The sequence below is a fragment of the Brassica napus genome, chromosome C5, assembly GCF_020379485.1.
Source record: "Brassica napus cultivar Da-Ae chromosome C5, Da-Ae, whole genome shotgun sequence".
NCBI lineage: Eukaryota > Viridiplantae > Streptophyta > Magnoliopsida > Brassicales > Brassicaceae > Brassica > Brassica napus.
This window is the reverse complement of record NC_063448.1, coordinates 48,282,366-48,303,142: the sequence shown is the minus strand read 5'-3', so window position 1 is coordinate 48,303,142 and position 20,777 is coordinate 48,282,366. Positions and strand designations below refer to the sequence as shown.

The following is a 20,777-nucleotide window of genomic DNA, read 5'->3' as shown; positions in this document are numbered from 1 at the left end:
TACTTATATACTAATGAAAGCAATATTAAAGGAGAAGAAAAAAGAAACGCGGGTCAAATATTTCAAATTTTAATAATTACATAATCTAAATCTATATATATATATATACACTATACTAAAAGGAGAATAAGATAATCATTTAGCCTGTCCACGTAGGCACGAAAAATCAGTCAATAGAAAGACTCAAACATGCCATGTCAGCTCAGCCTAAATCGAAATTATAAATTTTGGGCTAGCTTAAATCAAGATTAATAAATTCTGGGTTTTTCATATGGGCTCATGATATATTTCGGAAAAGACCCAATTTTGAACTCCTAAATATCCGTTTCTTACACCTTTCATAGAACGGAGTGGTCGCTCGATCGATTTGGTTCACACAGTTCGTCTTCTCCGTTTATCCCTGCAAATCTCCATGACCACAACCCCTCTTGACCAATCAATTTTGTGTCCTAACCAATCAAAATAAGAAAAGCTCCCATATTATTTAGTTTATATTTGTCAAAAAACACAAAATAATTTTAGGTGAGAACACTACTTTAGGACCTTTGACGTTCTCGATTCTCTTGATGTCAGTTTCATTGACTGTTTCGCAAAGTTATCAAACATCTTCTATTAATCTCTTCTAATTCTTTCAACCATTTATTTGTCCCTTAATTCAGTTCTTCAGTTCTTTGAGCTCCTTCAAATTCTTTCAAGAATTTCCCTCAAATCAGCTCCTCTATTCTATGAACAACTACGTCTCAGAGATTTCAAAAAGAAGTTTCATATACTACAACAAAGACAAGCGACACCAACAGAGGAGAATTAGATTGGGAAGGAACACATAAGCAAAAAGAATAAGATACTGGAGAAGAACATGGTTATCGTCCTCACATATTATTAAGGTAAATATCATATCATGAACCATATTAGTAAATAAATCACATGGCAGTGGCGAAGGATCTCAGACGGCACGGTTATGTCTGCAGCAGATGAGATCTGATGGAAAAGTGAGATGGTCGGAGGTGGTGATGATGGCAGCTTTCGTTTATCAATTGAAGAAGAAGGTATATATGCACACACACAATACTTTCGAGAGCCGAGATGTAGAGGATAATCATGATGTGACTGAAGCAGCTTATGAACTTACTTGATTTATATGTGATGTGCTCAGGTGATACTTGGCGAAGAAGTTGCAGCGTCTAAGCTCACAATTTTTGGACATTTTTAAACATTGTCTATCAGGCAGTACAAGCAAGAGCAGGACAAAGTTTAATTAACGAAACTATTATATGAAAGATTTTGCAGTCATATACCTTTTATAGGCACCAACAAGATTCATGGAGTCATTCTCAAAAGGATTATAGAAAGTGTTCCTGAAGTCTACTCACTGTCAAAGGTGATGATTTGATATTGTAAACATATGTATTTAATGTGTTAAGAAAAGCATATGTATTTATCATTTTGTAGCTCTTTTCTTCTTTCTCAATACTGGATGTTGTTTTTAGTATTATATCTCAGGTCTACTATGAATTTTGTGATGCAGAAAATTTACGTACTCCTTATGCAGGATGTAACTGCTTATAAGATTTCTACAGGCTCTCAACTCGGCATCTACTATATTTGGATTTCTTCCTTTATTCACTAAGAAACAGGTTTGAATTCTTTGTCAGTAGATTTTTTTTTGTTTTACCAAAGAAGCAAACAAGTATGGATGCTTACAATATGCTCATTTGTGTTGTTGCAATTACTTCTCCATCTTGAGTCTGATGATTCTGCTCAGGTAGCCCATGTAAGAAGAAGAAGAAACAAACATATATGCGATAATAAGTTATTAAGGAAAATTGGAATAGATAATGCTATTCAGAATTTAGCCAATAGATTTGGTTAGTAGACCTCTTTAAAATTTGTTGACTGGTCTTCGTTTTGCAGGCAACGACTGGGATTGATTTTCAGTCCAAGACAATGTACCTTGAGGATATGACTCTTTGTCTCCAACTATGGTATATCATCTTCCTTTTTTGTTCCTTGCACAAGTATTTTAGAGTAGTGAACTCATAGATGAGGGTCCTCCAATGTTTCTTTGATTCCAAATTGTTTGTATGTTCCAGAATTGAATCTTATTTTCTGATTGCATTTCTCTCTTATGGAATCTCAGTCAATCTGTTACCATTTCAGAATGTTTTGAGCAGCTTCAGGATCACTGCTGATTCTCCACATGTAGGTATTATCTTCTCTTCCCCTTGCTAAAGTTTTGAGATTCCAGTTGTTCACTCATGTCTAGTTGCTACCTAATATTTACTTTCCGTTTCAAACCTAATTGCCGTTGTTGTTCTTTCTATCAAGAGCTGAAGAAATTCTCCACTCAAGCAAGTGATATAGGCGTATAGCAGCTGCTCCAAATGAAGCTCTTAAAAGATTCAGAGACATGTTTTCCAATAATCATTTCAGGAAGATTGGTAATTGTCTCTGTCTTCTCTTATTACGAATGATAAATATCAAATGTGATCTGCCTATAAATTAATTATCTTAGGATGATAGCAAAAAACTTATACGAATACCCGGGCGTAGCCCGGGAAAAGTCCCTAGTATCACTAAAATATAGCAACGAATATCTCTTTGCGAATCTACAATTAACTATTTATGTATCTAAGTATATTTTTCAAATCTACACTATTAAATTATGGTAGTTGATTTGAACCGTAATTAATACAAAATTTATTAAACTATTAAAGAAAAATATTCAAATTTTATGGGATAAGGAAATAATCCAATATATATTTCTCATAATTGACTAAATATTGCAAATACTAATTATTAGCATCGTTGAAACCGTTTAGTGCAAGGGGAAAGAAAGAAGTTGGAGTCTTTTGATTTGTACAAATTTCTGAATAAACTACTCGATTACTCTCCCACTCTACTAAAGCTACTTCGGACATCTTGAAGATGACGGTCCAAGTATGTGATTTTTTCAAGTTTTTCAGTTTTTTTCTTTAATAGTGATTGTTTCAAAATTTTTTTTGTTGGCATCGATTTGTACTTTAACTTCTTTAAGAGCCTCATTAAGTTGTTAAATAAATATTTCAAAAAGCAACCCATTAATTTGTTCAAAATATTTACATTAGCCCATTTGTTCAGTTCAATTTGGTAAAATTATTTACATTATTACTCCAAATCAAACATACAAAGTATTTATAAATACGAGTCACTATAAACAAACATCGTAACATCAATTTTTTTATAATAAAATTAAAACATTGATCAATGTGTGACAATAAAAGTGAATTATCTCATTTTATTTTAAATCATTTAAAATAAAATCACAACATTAAATAAACGGTTAAAATAAATAAATTATCAGTGATAATGATTCAAAATTTCCAAAAATTTAGTTCTTAAAAAATAACTAAAATATATTATACACACAAATTTAAACATAAATTATATATATAATTCTAAAAAGACCTATTAGATATATAATTTATACTTTTATTACATAAAGTAATTTTAAACCAAATATTATTCTGCGCTTTCAAAGCGCGGATCAAAATCTAGTTTAGGACGTTTCACACCAACCATCATATGAAACCAATACTCATTTATTGCCAAATGTAAGGATCATGCTTGAATTCATATATCACATAACTAAAATTGTGTTTGTTTTCTAACTGACTGAATAGAAGCAGTATTCTTTTTCATCATCCTAACCATATTAAAATTTCTAGCATTCAAAAATTTAAGTGACTATTGAATAATGTAGCAAGGCTTTGTAAGCTATTGAATAGTTGACCAAGACATAACATGTACCATAATGATTTTGGGCTGGTGGCATCATAGTGTCAATATTTTCGTTCAAACCCAACATATTGCATATTCTTGATGAGAAAAAGACTATTGAATAATTTGTGATAAAAAAAACTATTTAATGGTTTTGTGGTTTATTGTTTTTATAGATCCTAATGAAAATAAGGAGAAAAGAAACCCAACACACATTTTTAAGGAATTGGTTGCATTTTGGACTATTTCTTCTTTTCCTTCCGGCCTTATCTGTCGAAAGTTTGTACACTTTTTACCTTTTCAGTCTTTTTTTTGTCACAGAAAATATATTAAAAAAACCAAATCGTTTAGGTCCAAAGATGGCCCAAACCAAGTCAATACAGAAGATGGGCTCGAAGAGCCGCTTTTGCTAAGCCGTTCTAGAAAAGTGCGTAAAAGAAATCGAAGCGAAATCAGAGGAGATCACTCGAATGTCATGGACAACACCGATGATTTTTTTGGACTGATGCTTGCTGGAGATTGCTCTAATGAGCGTTTTGTTGTTGGAGAAAACTCTAAGGGATGAAATCATCCGAGTTTGCGCCATGCAGAGAGCCGATCGTAGCGCAAGGGCTTCCGCAATAAGGGGTGATCCGATGAAGCTTTGACTCGTGGATCCATGGATTGGGTCAGTCAGTGAGGGTCCTTCGAGAATCCAGCCGAAGCCTGCTGATACGTCCTGAATTGGAGGATCACTTTAGCTGGGTGTTGGATAAGATCCGAGAAGGCAAATGACATTTCTGGAACTGAAATGGATTGAAAGGATAGTCAAGAGATGCGTAATGGCTCTTGATATACCCATGGTCTAAGGCTAACCACCTAAGAAAGAATGAATGTGTTGGCTAACCATCAAACAACACACAAAGATGAATTGACTGACCAACAAATCAACAAGCCGGTTCACACCAATGAACTAGCTAAAGAACTTTCTCTCTCATTCAGAGAAAAGAAGAAACAAAATATAACTCAAACTTAGATTCATTTTATTCATGGAAGAGTTTACATATTTATAGTACAATGAGTCAAAGAAAGACTTAAGAGTTTTGTAGAAAACTAGAAACTTAGAAAACATAAACAAAGACTAAGACTTTTGACTAAAAATAAGTTTTTTGTTGAATGCCTCTCGGATGATCACGACTTTGACTCCTTTTGTTGATATTTCTTGATGCAAATGGGCAGGAGACCATCAGCAAAGGCCTGGTCGAATTTGGTGTAAAACCGACCCAAATTGAATTTGTTATGAATTTTTCCTTGGGCTGAAAAATGCTCATTTCAGCAACTAAACCAGCTCTATCTTCAGTGTCACTTAACTCATTCAGCTCCAAGCTAGTGTCACTTAACTCACTCAGCTCATCCAGCTCATCTACTCTCACTTCAGCTGGTTTCAGCTCATGAACACTCTCTTCAGCTGGTTCCAGTTCATGCACACTCTGTTTCAGCTCGTCCTCTGTCTCACCAGCTGGTTTTAGATCAGTATACTCGCCATTAAGCCCTCCTGGTTTGTCCTTTGTTGAAGAATCAGCTGTCTCAGCCATGGTCGCATCATCCTGGCCCGGGTCTACGATCCGAGGAGGTCGATGCTCGATCCGAGGCGCATCATTTCCTCCTCTTCAAAAAGATTTGTCCTCAAATCTGGAACATTAAAAGGAAAAGAGTTATAAGCAAAAGAATCATAATCAGAACATTGCTCACCTTGAGTTTGGTCCGACTTTTGAATGGAAGAAAATCTGTCTTGGTTTGCTTGATGACCACGGTTTTGTTCTTCATCTGACCCTTCCTTTATTGACACAAAGCTTCCAAGACCAAGGTCATATGCGCCAATATCAAAAGCATTCAAAGGACCAGAAAATTCATTCTTGTTCAAAACCTTTTTAGAATTCTTTGCAAACTGAAAAATCAATTCAAAACTACCTGCCATCATGTGGATAGTCATCGAAAATTGGCAATAGACCTTCATTTTCGGGCTCCGTTTCAACGTTCTCATTCTCCAAAGTCACAAACGGTTTATGGTTTTGGCACTTGTTAGCATAATGACCGATCCTATGACATTTGAAGCACCTGGTAGAATGAGCTTTGCTTGTGGGTTTCACAGCTTTGCTTTTATCAAAAGAAAACACATTAGTTTTCAAATAGGAATTTGAAAGAGAAGAAAACTTACATTGTTGTTTTGGTGCAGAAGAAGTGTTGGGGTTTCCCTTCTTTTTGAGTTGTTGAATAGCAAAAATTGCCTTATGCAACATCTTCTCCAAACTGACATAAGTCTGAAGCTTGTTCCGATCAAGCACATCACAATTGCTTCTCTTGGCTTTGGTGAAGGGACGATCACCATTTCTGACCCTCTTCTCATCATCACCGAACATGTTTTGCCTCTTCATTTGGTTTCTTTGTTTCTGCACAAAATCAAACCCATTAGAAGTAAAATGTTTCTTATCTCCAAAAATCAATTGCTTTTTTTCCAGCACGGTTTTAAAAGGATAATAAACATCTTGTTGTAGTTTTGAAGCCTGATTTGATTTGTTGTGAAGTCCAAACATCATGAAAAACTTAACAAAAGAGTTAGCAAATAAAAATCCTCAAACTCTCAAAGTGTTTAGCTCTCGATTTTTAGGTGATCACTCAGAGTTATTTCCACTGGTTCAAAGGATGATAGGCAGTCAAAAATTAGCAATCAAAAACCAAACAACCTTTTATGGGTAAAAAAAAGAGATAGAAAGATGAAGAGATTTTATATGGATCCGCCTTAACTGTCCTAAGGTTGGGTTTCTCTTCAGCCAGCAGGGTTTCTCTTCCGCCACTCCCCCTGCATTTCTCTTCAGAAGTTATTCAAGCCAAAACTTTACTCTTTTTTTTATCATTTTTTTAAAGGCGATCACAAGGGAGTAAAGGTACAACCTGGATCCAACAAGAAATAATAAAAGAAATTTGTGAAGAGATGAGAAGATGAAAAGATGAAATGAAAACAAACCAGCCATAGTGGCTCTGATACCACTTGATACGTCCTGAATTGGAGGATCACTTTAGCTGGGTGTTGGATATGATCCGAGAAGGCAAATGACACTTCTGGAACTGAAATGGATTGAAAGGATCGTCAAGAGATGCGAAATGGCTCTTGATATACCCACGATCTAAGGTTAACCACCTAAGAAAGAATGAATGTGTTGGTTAACCACCAAACAAAACACAAAGATGAATTGGCTGACCACCAAATCAACAAGCCGGTCACACCAATGAACTAGCTAAAGCACTCTCTCTCTCTCACTCAGAGAAAAGAAGAAACAAAATATAACTCAAACTTAGACTCATTTTATTCATGGAAGAGTTTACATATTTATAGTACAATGAGTCAAAAAAAGATTTAAGAGTTTTGTAGAAAACTAGAAACTTAGAAAACATAAACAAAAACTAAGACTTTTGACTAGAAATAAGTGTGTTGTTGAATGCCTCTTGGATGATCACGACTTTGACTTCTTTTGTTGATATTTCTTGATGCAAATGGGCAGGAGACCATCATCAAAAGCCTGGTCGAATTTGGTGTAAAACCGACCCAAATTGAATTTATTATGAATTTTTTCTTGGGCTGCAGAAGATCCATTTCGCCCAGCAACTAAACAAGATCAATCTTCAGTGTCACTTAACTCTTTCATCTCCAAGCTAGTGTCACTTAACTCAGCTCATCCAGCTCATCTACTCTTACTTCAGCTGGTTTCAGCTCATGCATACTCTCTTCAGCTGGTTCCAGTTCATGCATACTCTGTTTCAGTTTGTCCTCTGTCTCAACAGCTGGTTTTAGATCAGTATACTCGCCATTAAGCCCTCCTGGTTTTTCCTTTGTTGAAGAATCAGTTGTCTCAGCCATGGTCGCATCATCCTGGCCCGGGTCTACGATTTGAAGAGGTCGATGCTCGATCTGAGGCGCATCACATGATGTCTTCGTGACTTTGTCCCAAGCTGCGCCGGTTTTACAACTGATCGATCTGACACAAGACGTTTTCGGTGCTGTCTGTCTGATTGTCGATTGAGAGACTGTAGGTAAGACCGTTACTTTCTTGCTTTTTCCTTGCGATTGGGACCATTCCAAAGCTAGTGTCAGACCTTTAGTTGTTGTTTCTGTAGGTGATACATATCTTCTTTCAAACATGAGCGTGTTGCGAGCCGTCCAAATACTCCAAAGAATACTCCAAAGAACTCATGAGAGAATGTCATGGGTGATGCCTGAGGGAGGGAGGCAAGTCACTTTCATGAACCTGGACATTATCTCATTAAAGGGTGTGTCCGCAGCCATGTGAACTGCTTGGTGGAGAGGGACAGAGTTCCATACTTGCGCCGCAAAGGGGCAGGTAAAGAAACAATGTGTTACTGTTCCCCTCTCTTAACATCTGATGCAATCTCCCACTGATATTCCTCTTCTGCTCAACAGGTTGACTCCAAGAGGCAGTGCATTCTGAAGGATTGACCAAAGAAAAATCTTCATTTTTGGTGAGGACTTCGATGACCAAACGTCCTTAATCCAACTGAACTCATCTTGTGGTACTGACAATGAGTCTTGTGTAGGTACAGAAGCAGCAAAGTAACCTGATTTAGCGGTGTAAATGCCAGATTTTGTAGCTCTCCAAAGAAACGAGTCCTCTGCCCCTTTGTCGCTTGGTTGAATTCTTAGGATCTGGGGAAAAAACGCTGGTAAGAGCTCTTCAATTCTTTCTCTATTCCATTTAAGGTCAAATGTCAAGATGTCAGCCACCGTTAGGTCAAACGCCTCTTCCCTAATAGGTCCTATAGGTTTTAGATTCTCATCCAAGGAAATACAAGAGTCCTTCCATAGTTTAGTGCATTGCCCATTCCCTATATATTTTCCTAGATTCTCAACCAATAGGTCTCTCCCATGTAGGATAATTCGCCAGCCGTGTGAGATACTTTGCGGTGCATCAGCTTCCAAAAAGCTTTTCTTGTGGCAGTATTTCCCTAGGAGCACCCGTGCTAGTAAACATTGAGGGGTAGTAATACCAAGCTACTTTAGCTAGGAGTGCCTGGTTGAACTTATGTATGTCTCTGAGTCCTAAACCGCCTAGAGCTTTAGGTTTTATCATTTGATCCCAAGCAATCCAGCTTATCTTCTTGTTTCCCTCGGAGTCATCCCACCAGAACCTTGTTAAAACTGATTGGATTCTTTTGCACATGCTGACAGGTAGGAGGAAACACGACATGGAGTACGTTGGGATTGCACTAAGAACAGGTTTGAGCATAGTGAGCTTTCCTGCTCTTGACAACCATTCTGCCGACCAACTTACAGCTTTCTGCCGGATTCTGTCTACAATGGAGGTAAATAAGTCTCTCTTCCTCCTGCCAAAATGTTCTGGTAAACCTAGATACTTCCCCAAACCTCTTTCTCTGTTGATACCTAGAATTGATTTAGCCTCCTCTCTTTTTCAGGTGATGTCTTGCACGAGAAAGTAATGGAGGACTTCTCTCTGTTGATCATTTTACCTGAGGCATTCTCGTATACTTGGAGGATCGAGAGAAGTGTGTTGCAGCTAGACTGGGAAGCCTCACAGAAAAACATAGTGTCATCTGCGAAAAGCAAATGGTTAATACGCGGACTGCCACGAGCCACTCTAACTCCTTGCAGACTGCCCTCTCTTCCTGCCTTCTTACACAAGCCCGAAAGAACCTCGCTACAAATTATAAATATGTAGGGAGAGATGGGGTCGCCTTGCCTTATCACTCGGTAAGGTCTCACTTCTTCATAGACAAAATCATTAATCAGATAAGAATAGGATACCGTAGATATACATTGCATGATCCATTGAGTCCAAGTTGTATGAAATCCTAGTCGCTCTAGTACGTTTGAGATAAAACGCCATTCAATTATGTCATAGGCTTTAGACATATCAGTCTTAACGACTATAGTGCAGTGTTTTTCAGCTTTAGATGTCTTCAGGAAGTGTAGCATCTCATGAGTAATTAGAACATTGTCTCCAATAGCTCTTCCTGGAATGAAAGCCGACTAATTCTCTGATATAATGCACTCTAAGACAGACTGTAGTCTGAGTGATAGAAGTTTCGAGATAATCTTATAGTAGATGTTGCATAAAGCAATAGGTCTGTAGTCCTCTACCCGTTTAGCACCGAGACTCTTGAGAATAAGTCTAACATGAGCTATGTTTATTGTCGGTGCGAGGTACCCTAAAATGAAGAACTGCTGGATCTCCTTTATAACTGCCGGTCCTACCACATCCCAATTAGACTGGAAGAAGCTAGCTGAAAAACCACCAGGACCTGGGGCTTTATCTCCATTGATCGCAATGGTTGCCTCTGTGATCTATTTTTCTTGAGGGATCACGATCAACTCCTCATTTTGTGCGTTCGTAATGCAGGGTGCAAGAGCATCACACACTGTTTGCCTACTGTCTGAGCTTGAGGAGCGGAAGAGATCCGTATAGAAAGCATATATAACTTCCAAAATCTGATCTTCTTCATACACAGGGACTCCACCGTTGTTCTCTATTACAGAGAATCTATTCTTTGCTGATCTTCCTTTTGCCAATGCATGGAAGTATCCAGTGTTTGATTCTCCTAGAGAGAGCCATAGTTGGCGACTCCTCTGTTTCCAGAAGCTCTCATCTTCTTTGTATAGATGGAGCAGTTTCACATTGAGCTCATGGATCAGAGGCTCGTCAGGTATGAGATTCGCCATCGCTAAATCCAGTAGTTCTCTAGTCTCCTCTAATCTTTTCTGACTGTTCTCGTGGAATGCTTTTGACCATTTGCAGATTGCATGTCGGCACAAAGAAAGTCTTGCCTCTACGGTAAGGTGAGATGAACTACTCCAGACCTCCTTAATAAGGTTCTTCACTTCTATATTATCATTTAGTTGTCTATCGAACCTGAAGATCTTTTGACTTTTCTTTCGTGATGTGTCCAAGTAGGATATGAGCGGTCTATGGTCAGAGCCCTCAAATTTGACATACTGGCTTCGGCAGGAGGGAAACATGTCCATCCATGCGCTGTTGCACATCGCTCTGTCTAGCCGACAAAGAACCAGGTGCGAATGCCTTTTACCCCTCCAAGAAAGGAAGCTTCTTGTAAACTTTAGATCGAAAAGGTCATTCTGTGATAGAAAGGACCTAAACACACAAAAGGTTCCTTCTGCTCTAACGGAGCCTCCGCATTTTTCACTATTGTCCATAATCTCATTGAAATCCTCTGTTAGGAACCAAGGATCTTCTGTAGCTAGATGTAGATTAGACAGAGTCCTCCATATCTGTTGTCGTTTAGTACTGTTTGGCTCTTCCTTTTGCCAAAGGTTGTGTGGAAGGAATTCCCTTTGTATGTAATCGTCGTGTCAATAAAGTTGTGTGATGATGAGTTGATAACTACTTGGATGTCTTTTTTCCAAGACAAGAAGAGTCCTCCTCCTCCTGGACTGTGAGGTTCAACCACAAAGTAGTTGTTCGATTGCAACCACTGAAGTTCATTCAACACCATCTCACTGGGGTTTTTAGTCTCCAAGAGAAAGATGACATCATGATTATTCTTCCTTTGCATCTTTTGCAACCGCTGGACTGTTATGGGATTCCCCAACCCACAACAGTTCCAGCTCAGGAAGCCTAAGGAGCCAGGTGAGGAAGAACCCGAAAATTTGACTTTTTCCTACTCACCGCTGGGATCAGCTGTATAGGTGGGTTTGAGGCGTTATTTGAGTTATCTGCCACTGTATTTACTGAAATTGATCTTTTCTACATTTTGGTTTGATGTAGGGCAGATGGGCCAGCTCCTGTCTTTGGGGAGTTTTTGAATTGAGAAAGCTTCCCTTCTTTGAGCTCGCACCTCTAAGTATGTTGGGGTTCTCCCTCGGGGATCTTCTACTCGAGGTACGAGACACTCTCCTGCTGACTCTGTTTTGAAAATCCTGTAGTATTTTATTATCCTTTTGTTGGACTAGTGGGCTCTTTAGTACTTGATGTGGTTATGGTTGCTCTCCTTCAGGACTAACAATAATAGACTTTATCTTTTTTGCACCTACTTCTGAGTGGGGTGTTGTCAACAGGATGAGCATCGTCGCTGGCGCAGGGGACCAGACCCTCACTTTCCTCTTCTCTCTGCTGAGGACTGAGAATAGTCGGCGGGTTGGGAGACAAGATGACATTAAATGCGAGGTCCTACAGAGGGGGCTGTGTAGCTGGGTTACTTTCGCAAGTGATACTTTGCAAAGCCCGGGGGGGGGGGGGGGGTTGAACTGCTGCTGCCGCTAGAATAGCTGACGCAGTTTATTCCATAAGGCCATATGCATCACTATATAAAACTCTATGTTTTCTAACTGCTGCTTCAACCGGATCAGCGCAGCTCAAGTATTGTCTCGTAACTTCATGTGAATCTTCCATAACCGCTTCACGGGTTACTGCACGTACATCACCAGATGGTTGTTGAACCTGAGCCACCACCGTAAGTTCATGAGACGGTGGTCCTGCTTGCACGTGTGGAGGCTTGGGGGCTGTCTCTGAAATTGTGACTTGCTTAGGTCTCCACTGGCCGAGACTTCTCTGAAGAAAGAGATCTCTACCATTTTGTGAGGTACGATTCAGATTTTCTCTTCTCCTGGCATAGGATGGAGAACCATAGATATGAGGTCTTTCCTGATCTGGGTTGCCATTCCAGGAAGCTTTAGAGTTGTCTGGAGCAGATGGAGCTTTTGCTGGAGGAGGATTTCAAGTCTGTCTCGTGCTAAAACGTTCTCCAAAGATATTTTCATGTCTATCAACTCTCTCCTGGAACGTGTGATGAGCCTCAGTCTCTTTGGTCAGTGAGGGTCTCATCTAATTCTGAGTATCGGCATGTAGCTGACTGTTCTCTGAAACTTGGAGCTCTATCTGGGAGAGCCACATAGGAAGATCTTGTTGTGAGATGCTCATTTCTACCTTCTGAAACTCCTCTATGAGAGGTCAAGGGTTCATGCGCCTTCTCCTCCAGTCTTAAAGGGCACTTCTTCCTCGCGTGTAGTAAAGAGAAGCAGAAGGAGCAATGCATCTCCAGCTTCTCATATTCCAAGGTAATGGGGCTTTCTTCCCCTGAGTCAAATTCCACAATTGATTCCTTAACCAAAGGTTTGAGCCTATCAACCAGCACTCTGAATCTAGCTGTTGTCTTTGTTAGCTCTTGGTTATCTAGAGTACCCAGCTCCTGGCCAATTCTACATATCATATCATCATGCCAGAAGTGAAGGGGTAAACCTTTGATCTTTATCCAGAACGGAATGAGCGACGGGAACGACGCGGAGATGACCGGCTCGCACCTTTGGATTATTACCATCCAATACGCAAAGTGATACGGTCTGTTATCCAACACTCTTCTTAAGTCATCTTCCCTTTCAAAACGGAACTGGAAACAATTGTTTCCCAGATCTAAGCCTACTGCTCTCCCTAGTAGGTTTCATTTGCGTGGGAGTGAAGGGATGAGTACTGAGATTCTCTGCTCTTGGGGGTTGGTTAACCTTCCTATGAGAGTGAGCCTATTCTCACGAATAAACACTGAATTGTCGAGGCTAGGAGCCTTGATTCTCTTGATGTCTTTTTCTTGAGGTTCGTCCATGTGTTTTTTTCCTTTTTCTGCTTCAGTGTATCTTTGAGTCATATTCCAGTACTCACTGGTCTCGAAACATACAGGTTATCTTTCCGGAGAAGTACACTAGTCGACTCCTAGCAAGCAACTTGAAAGAGAGGAGCGAGCAATTGGAGATTTAGGGGCTGTTGGTGTTGAGAGGATGCAGTAACTTGTCCAGCAAAACACTTGTGAAGCGGGGATCTCAAACTGATGAACAAGAGCCACAATAATGCAAGGCAAAATGGATCAAGCTTCAAAAACTTTGCAGAGGCACCGAGTTGTGATGGGAAGATGGTTTTTGGAGGAACCTTCTTTTGGAAAATAAATAGGACTTCCAAGATAAGGAAGAGGAAAGACCAGTAGATACTTTCCGTTCAGGGCAAGAAAGTGAGTGGTCACTTTCAAGCTATTACCCGCTAGACATTTGCTTGCTGCTTACTTTGAAAATCGTGTCCGGCAGAAAATTTTCACCGAGACGACCTAACCTCCTAGTATTCTACCTTTTTAGTCTTTAACACCAATAATATGCATCTTCTACTTTTACGATATACTACATTTTATTTATTTATTTGCTTCAAGTATTAGTTATTTATATTTATTTATATACTCCAAGTAATTAAAAGAGATAAGTAAAAAGAATAACAGTTTCAGTTTTTTTAAAGAAAAATCTATTCACTTCTGATTATACAACGTCAATTCGAATGTAAATTTATCTAAGGAGACCAGTTTCATTTAACGTCATTCATATGAGTGACAGTAGCAATCAGTTAACTATCAGTATGCTAAAATAATTTCGCATTAATCTTCGGAACACATTTAACCCTGGCTTTTAAAGGGTTTTATGAGCTGTGGGTTCCACAAAAAACTAAAATTCACCCTTTTTTTCTCTTTTGCAAGAGGCGAATTTGGTAGAGCTTTTGTACTGTTTGCGGGCCCCAATGACACGTGGCGACCCGCGATTAGTTCGTTTTTAATATATATATATATTTTTCAAATCGAAAAAAAAAAGAAAAAAAAAAAAAAATCTAAGAACCCACGCAAAGTGATACGGTCTGTTATCCAACACTCTTCTTAAGTCATCTTCCCTTTCAAAACGGAACTGGAAACAATTGTTTCCCAGATCTGAGCCTACTGCTCTCCCTAGTAGGTTTCATTTGCGTGGGAGTGAAGGGATGAGTACTGAGATTCTCTGCTCTTGGGGGTTGGTTAACCTTCCTATGAGAGTGAGCCTATTCTCACGAATAAACACTGAATTGTCGAGGCTAGGAGCCTTGATTCTCTTGATGTCTTTTTCTTGAGGTTCGTCCATGTGTTTTTTTCCTTTTTCTGCTTCAGTGTATCTTTGAGTCATATTCCAGTACTCACTGGTCTCGAAACATACAGGTTATCTTTCCGGAGAAGTACACTAGTCGACTCCTAGCAAGCAACTTGAAAGAGAGGAGCGAGCAATTGGAGATTTAGGGGCTGTTGGTGTTGAGAGGATGCAGTAACTTGTCCAGCAAAACACTTGTGAAGCGGGGATCTCAAACTGATGAACAAGAGCCACAATAATGCAAGGCAAAATGGATCAAGCTTCAAAAACTTTGCGGAGGCACCGAGTTGTGATGGGAAGATGGTTTTTGGAGGAACCTTCTTTTGGAAAATAAATAGGACTTCCAAGATAGGGAAGAGGAAAGACCAGTAGATACTTTCCGTTCAGGGCAAGAAAGTGAGTGGTCACTTTCAAGCTATTACCCGCTAGACATTTGCTTGCTGCTTACTTTGAAAATCGTGTCCGACAGAAAATTTTCACCGAGACGACCTAACCTCCTAGTATTCTACCTTTTTAGTCTTTAACACCAATAATATGCATCTTCTACTTTTACGATATACTACATTTTATTTATTTATTTGCTTCAAGTATTAGTTATTTATATTTATTTATATACTCCAAGTAATTAAAAGAGATAAGTAAAAAGAATAACAGTTTCAGTTTTTTTAAAGAAAAATCTATTCACTTCTGATTATACAACGTCAATTCGAATGTAAATTTATCTAAGGAGACCAGTTTCATTTAACGTCATTCATATGAGTGACAGTAGCAATCAGTTAACTATCAGTATGCTAAAATAATTTCGCATTAATCTTCGGAACACATTTAACCCTGGCTTTTAAAGGGTTTTATGAGCTGTGGGTTCCACAAAAAACTAAAATTCACCCTTTTTTTCTCTTTTGCAAGAGGCGAATTTGGTAGAGCTTTTGTACTATTTGCGGGCCCCAATGACACGTGGCGACCCGCGATTAGTTCGTTTTTAATATATATATTTTTCAAATCGAAAAAAAAAAGAAAAAGAAAAAAATCTAAGAACCCACGCCCCCAAGTAATTAAAAGAGATAAGTAAAAAGAATAACAGTTTCAGTTTTTTTAAAGAAAAATCTATTCACTTCTGATTATACAACGTCAATTCGAATGTAAATTTATCTAAGGAGACCAGTTTCATTTAACGTCATTCATATGAGTGACAGTAGCAATCAGTTAACTATCAGTATGCTAAAATAATTTCGCATTAATCTTCGGAACACATTTAACCCTGGCTTTTAAAGGGTTTTATGAGCTGTGGGTTCCACAAAAAACTAAAATTCACCCTTTTTTTCTCTTTTGCAAGAGGCGAATTTGGTAGAGCTTTTGTACTGTTTGCGGGCCCCAATGACACGTGGCGACCCGCGATTAGTTCGTTTTTAATATATATATTTTTCAAATCGAAAAAAAAAAAAAAAAAAAAAAATCTAAGAACCCACGCCCCCCCCCCCCTCTCTTCCCCTAGCGTTAATCATGCTCTACGTATATCTTTCTACGTATATCGATGCCTCTCTCTACCGCCATTGGCAGGCCGACAAAGAAAACGCTATTGGTAGAAGAGAAACTGGGTCCACTGGACGAAAAACTAAATATTTTTCCAACGTGGGACCTTAGCAAGTCTGTAAAAAATTATAAAAGTAAGTCTTTCTATCGTGTCTTGAGGGGCAAATGTAAGGACCAAATTAGTTTTGACACGGTCGACATCATCAATAATAATGTTGTAATTAGTGAAAGATGCCTATATAGATGAAGTCTTCTCTTCACATCTAGTCTTTACGGTTTCGGCAAGACATATCTTTAGCTAATTAATGGCTAATACACTCTTGTATTTTGTATTGATGACCGTGTTTCTATTGTTCAGTGTGTTCAAAATCTGGTGGGAAACTGCTAACAAACGGCGAGGTGAGTAACATCTTTTAACAACTAAATATGTAAACATTGATTTAACGACCATTCACTTTTTTTGTGTGGGTATACAATAGAAGTCTTTAATCTGCATACTTTTTTTTTGCTTTAGCTTACACGACAAAGGAATGGCTCGATAAAGCTTTTGAATCAGGAGCTGCGTTACTTAATTCGTATCGGGTTCGATGAAAATCAAGAGTACTTTGAATCGTATTTTCTGCTATAGAAGACTAATACGTCAAGTTCACATATATTATATATGGTCTTCTCAATGTCTATACGTAAAGATAGAACAGTTATGTAATTAAATACATTTTATACATCCTACGCCGTTAATTGTTTTTTTTTCTGTTTAAACACGCTTTAGTAAGATACTAAGACCATAATTAATTAACCGGAGTTCTTAGAGTGAAGTTCTTAGCGTACTTAATTCGTATCAGGAGCTGTACTTAATTCGTATCGGGTTCGATGAAAATCAAGAGTACTTTGAATCGTATTTTCTGCTATAGAAGACTAATACGTCAAGTTCACATATATTATATATGGTCTTCTCAATGTCTATACGTAAAGATAGAACAGTTATGTAATTAAATACATTTTATACATCCTACGCCGTTAATTGTTTTTTTTCTGTTTAAACACGCTTTAGTAAGATACTAAGACCATAATTAATTAACCGGGGTTCTTAGAGTGAAGTTCTTAGCGGAAATTAATAAACTGTTTCTTAACTTTTAACTAAGAGCATGATTATCCCTAGAAACTCGTAAAGTTTCTTAAGTATACTTTAATGACTATTTAACTATTAAATTTTAGCTAAGGACTTTAGTTAAGAATCACCTAATTTTCTTGCTCCAATGGGAGTTTCTTAATTTAGGTTTCTTAAAAAAAAAAAAGGTTGGCACATACAAAAACATTGGCACATACAACTGATCCAACAGAAAGACTTTGCATCAATAAATAAGTACTTTCAATTCCAAAAGCATAGAAACAAATGATACAATTGACAATGAACTTTGAAGGAAAGCTATGTCAAATGCCTGCAATACACGGATAAAAACTTACTTAAGCTGAGAGTACAAATAGAAAATAATTAGGAAAGAGCATCAAATCCCCTCTCAGAACAGCCTACGATAAAATACTGAATACTATTATTGTTTTAAAGATTTAGATATCAAGCAGTCATCAGGCAAACTAAAGACTTGTATCTCAAATCCAGTCAATTCATGGAAAGGATTAAAGCATATGGTCTGAAGTATCTATCCTTACCCCAACTAAATGCAAAAGAGAAAGAGAAGGAAAGGCAATGTTTGACTTATCCTTCTGGTTTTGAAAAAAATTCCTAGGAAAACATACAAAGTATCTTGTTGAAGCCACAAAGCAGAATGTATCATACATTCATTCCTTAGAAACCCGGTACCCCGACTAACGGAATCCATGAGACAAGGCAAGGAATGAGAAATTAGACAAACCAAACAAAAAAAGCAAGGTTCGGAGACGGCCTACAAGAAGCGCTAATCAGACCAAATATCCTAAAGAGGTGCCAATAATTTGAAAGAAATATCTTCAATTACACATCAAGCTTCCCACAAAATCAATTCAAAACCATTGCACGGCTCTCATCTACATCTATAACAATCGGATCAAATCCATCTCCCAATTCCCAAAATCAGAAATCGAAATTGCAATTCCTATCCAATCTCTAACAAAGACCTCGGGGAAGCTAAAATCTGACTACCATCCCAGTCACATCAAAAAGTAGAAACTCAAGAGTCAAAGCCGTATAAACAATCTTAAAAACGAAATCGAAATCGATTCACACTGTTTTGGAGATCAACACCAACCTGAGGCGAAGCGTGATGAAACGAGGCGAAGCGTGACGAAATGAGACGGCGCCGCTCTTCCTCCAAGACGGAGCTCCAACACCATCGACGTTTCTCCTCGACGGAGAACACGAGAGAAGATGAGAGAAGAGGAGAGGAAGAAAAGAAAAGAAAGAAGAAAAAAACAAAAACCCTAGAAGCTGACACGTGTTATAAGAAACTCTTCTATGATCGGTAACAAAAATTATTAACTAAGGATCGATTATAAGCTTTTAATTTTGTTTCCATTTAATTAATTGTCTTATTTTCTTTAAAAACTTATCTAAGAAACTGCGATGATGATGGTCTAAACTGTTCCTTATTTAAGAACCAGTTCTTAGTTTTTTTAGTTAAAAGTTAAGAAACAGTTTCTTAACTTCCGTTAAGAACCCCATCCTTAGAACTCCGGATTAATCATGCTCTAATATGCATGGAAATTTTCGAACATATCTTAGCAGTACATATTTTTCTTCCTTAGTATCCGACGACTATTCGTATAAAAAATATAAGATTTGAGTTAATTAAATATCTGCTCGATTATAGAGGCTAAACCGTCCGCTAAACACCCGTGCTTTCCTTTTATAGCATGTTGCCCATTTGTCGAACAATGTTTATATTTTAAAAAGGTTTTCTGATCATTTTATATTTTATATTTTTCAAGAATTTACTTCATTTTTATTGAGACTGTAAGAATGAGATTTTTTTTGAAGATGAAGTCTTTTTATTAGTAATTCTTCTTTTTAACTCTTTTCATGGAAAACTAAAGTTTTATATTTTTAATGAAATTTTAAAAGCATCACTGATAGACTTGAGCGTGTATCTCACACAAATGTTTTAGTTTCTAATTAAAATTTTAAAGTAAAAAAGTTGGATCAATAAAGAGTTGAGAAAATATCTCAATTATGTTTAGGTCTTTCTGTATGAGAACCGATTTTCAATCTCTTTCCTCTTTAAAAAAAAATATATATATATATCAATTATACAGACTTTTTTGAGAGACTGCAAATGAAATTGCCTAAAGCTTACTAATATAGTTCCAAAGTTTTGATAATTTTATTTAATGTCTGATGAAACTGAATAAATATATCAACATTAGCACTACTAGTATATATATACCTGCCTTTAATTTGTTCTGTCATATCTTACTTAAATTATTTCCTGAAAATTTATTATGGTAATGTTTTTTAATCCCCCTTCATGCTTTCCAACCAAATATCTCCTGATCCTGAATGTAGACAAGCAATTTATATTTTGTCTGCTTTATATGAACTGAAGTATTAAAAATACTGACAATAAAAAAGCGTTTGCGGTTTCATAATTTAGGTTACGCTGCTAATCGACGTGGGAACATACTTGCAGTTTATTTTCTATTTTTTGTCGTCCATTTAATCAAAACTACACCTCTCTCATTTATTTTGTTGGAAGATACGCTATGAATGTATAAGAGTTTTAGAACATAATTATGACTCGTGAGGCTTGTAATATTATACTTAAGAGCATTTTCAATGTACACCTCTATATTATCCTCTAAAATAGAAATTTCTATTATAGAGGTAAAAATGCTCCAATGTATGCCTTTATAATAGAGTTCCTCTATTTTAGAGGAAAATATAGAGAAAATTTATTTTTTGCATCTATATTTAGAGTTTGAAATATCATATCTCTATATTTTTCTCTATATATAGAGAAGCTCTATTGTAGAGGCATACATTGAAGCATTTTCACCTCTATAATAGAGTTTTTCTATTTTAAGAGAAAATACAGAGATAAAAATAAAGGTGGGTTGGAGATGGTCTAACTAACCGAAAACATAAGCAACATAATATTAATCGTGGAGAATGACCTAGCGTATAAGAAACATGAGACAGGTCACAATCAATATAAAAGTTTTCCAATCAATTGGAGAGAGGGTGGTCAATTGACCCATGTGAAACCTATAAATAACTGTTTATACGTGCATTAATAATGTTGTTGCTGTGGTGAATTGGTTAAACTACCTCTCTTTGACCCATATGTCATAGGTTTAACTCTAGTAGATGCCATATGTCATAGGTTTAACTCTAGTAGATGTATTTTTTTGTCTATCATAATTGAATTATGACCCTCATGAAACTTAGGTCTAGCTCCGCCACTGATCAAAACTCGAGTAGAAGCACATTATACTTATATACTTCAATTTTTCAATATTAATAGCATTTTTTTAATTATATACTCCAAGTTGAATGACAAACTTCCAGATTGCAAGCGGTGGTGTTGGGGGGGGGGGGGGGGGATAAAGCATCATA

The 20,777-nt window shown here is 37.4% G+C and overlaps 1 protein-coding gene and 1 long non-coding RNA gene across 6 annotated transcripts; one reads left to right on the top strand and one right to left on the bottom strand.

Moving 5' to 3' along the window:
* Positions 1-4,757: 4,757 nt before the first annotated feature.
* On the bottom strand, positions 4,758-20,571 carry LOC106397376. Of its 5 annotated transcripts, XM_048757004.1 has the most exons (4): positions 18,475-19,124; positions 5,707-6,185; positions 5,505-5,588; positions 4,758-5,427 (listed from the first exon to the last, which is right to left on the bottom strand). In XM_048757004.1, the coding sequence occupies exons 2-4, from the start codon at positions 6,168-6,170 to the stop codon at positions 5,406-5,408; spliced, it is 570 nt and encodes a 189-aa protein (XP_048612961.1). In that variant the 5' UTR covers positions 6,171-6,185; positions 18,475-19,124; the 3' UTR covers positions 4,758-5,405. The 5 variants fall into 5 exon arrangements, 3 of the variants coding, with proteins under 3 accessions (XP_048612961.1, XP_022559498.1, XP_022559497.1); XM_022703777.2 differs by lacking the exon at positions 5,505-5,588 and having other exon boundaries at positions 18,475-19,121; XM_022703776.2 differs by having other exon boundaries at positions 4,758-5,588; positions 18,475-19,106.
* Positions 15,324-17,257, top strand: LOC106397377. The gene is made up of 2 exons (XR_001279702.3): positions 15,324-16,630; positions 16,746-17,257. It is a non-coding gene; the product is annotated as an uncharacterized LOC106397377 (long non-coding RNA).
* Positions 20,572-20,777: the final 206 nt, after the last annotated feature.

What these genes read in the sequence shown, in the direction of transcription:
- LOC106397376 (XM_022703776.2), bottom strand. Translation starts at nt 6,170, where the DNA reads ATGAAGAGGCAAAACATGTTCGGTGATGATGAGAAGAGGGTCAGAAAT. An exon ending in GACTATCCACATGATGGCAG is followed by an intron (nt 5,589 to 5,706) that starts GTAGTTTTGAAT and finishes TGGTCTTGGAAG; the next exon opens with CTTTGTGTCAATAAAGGAAG.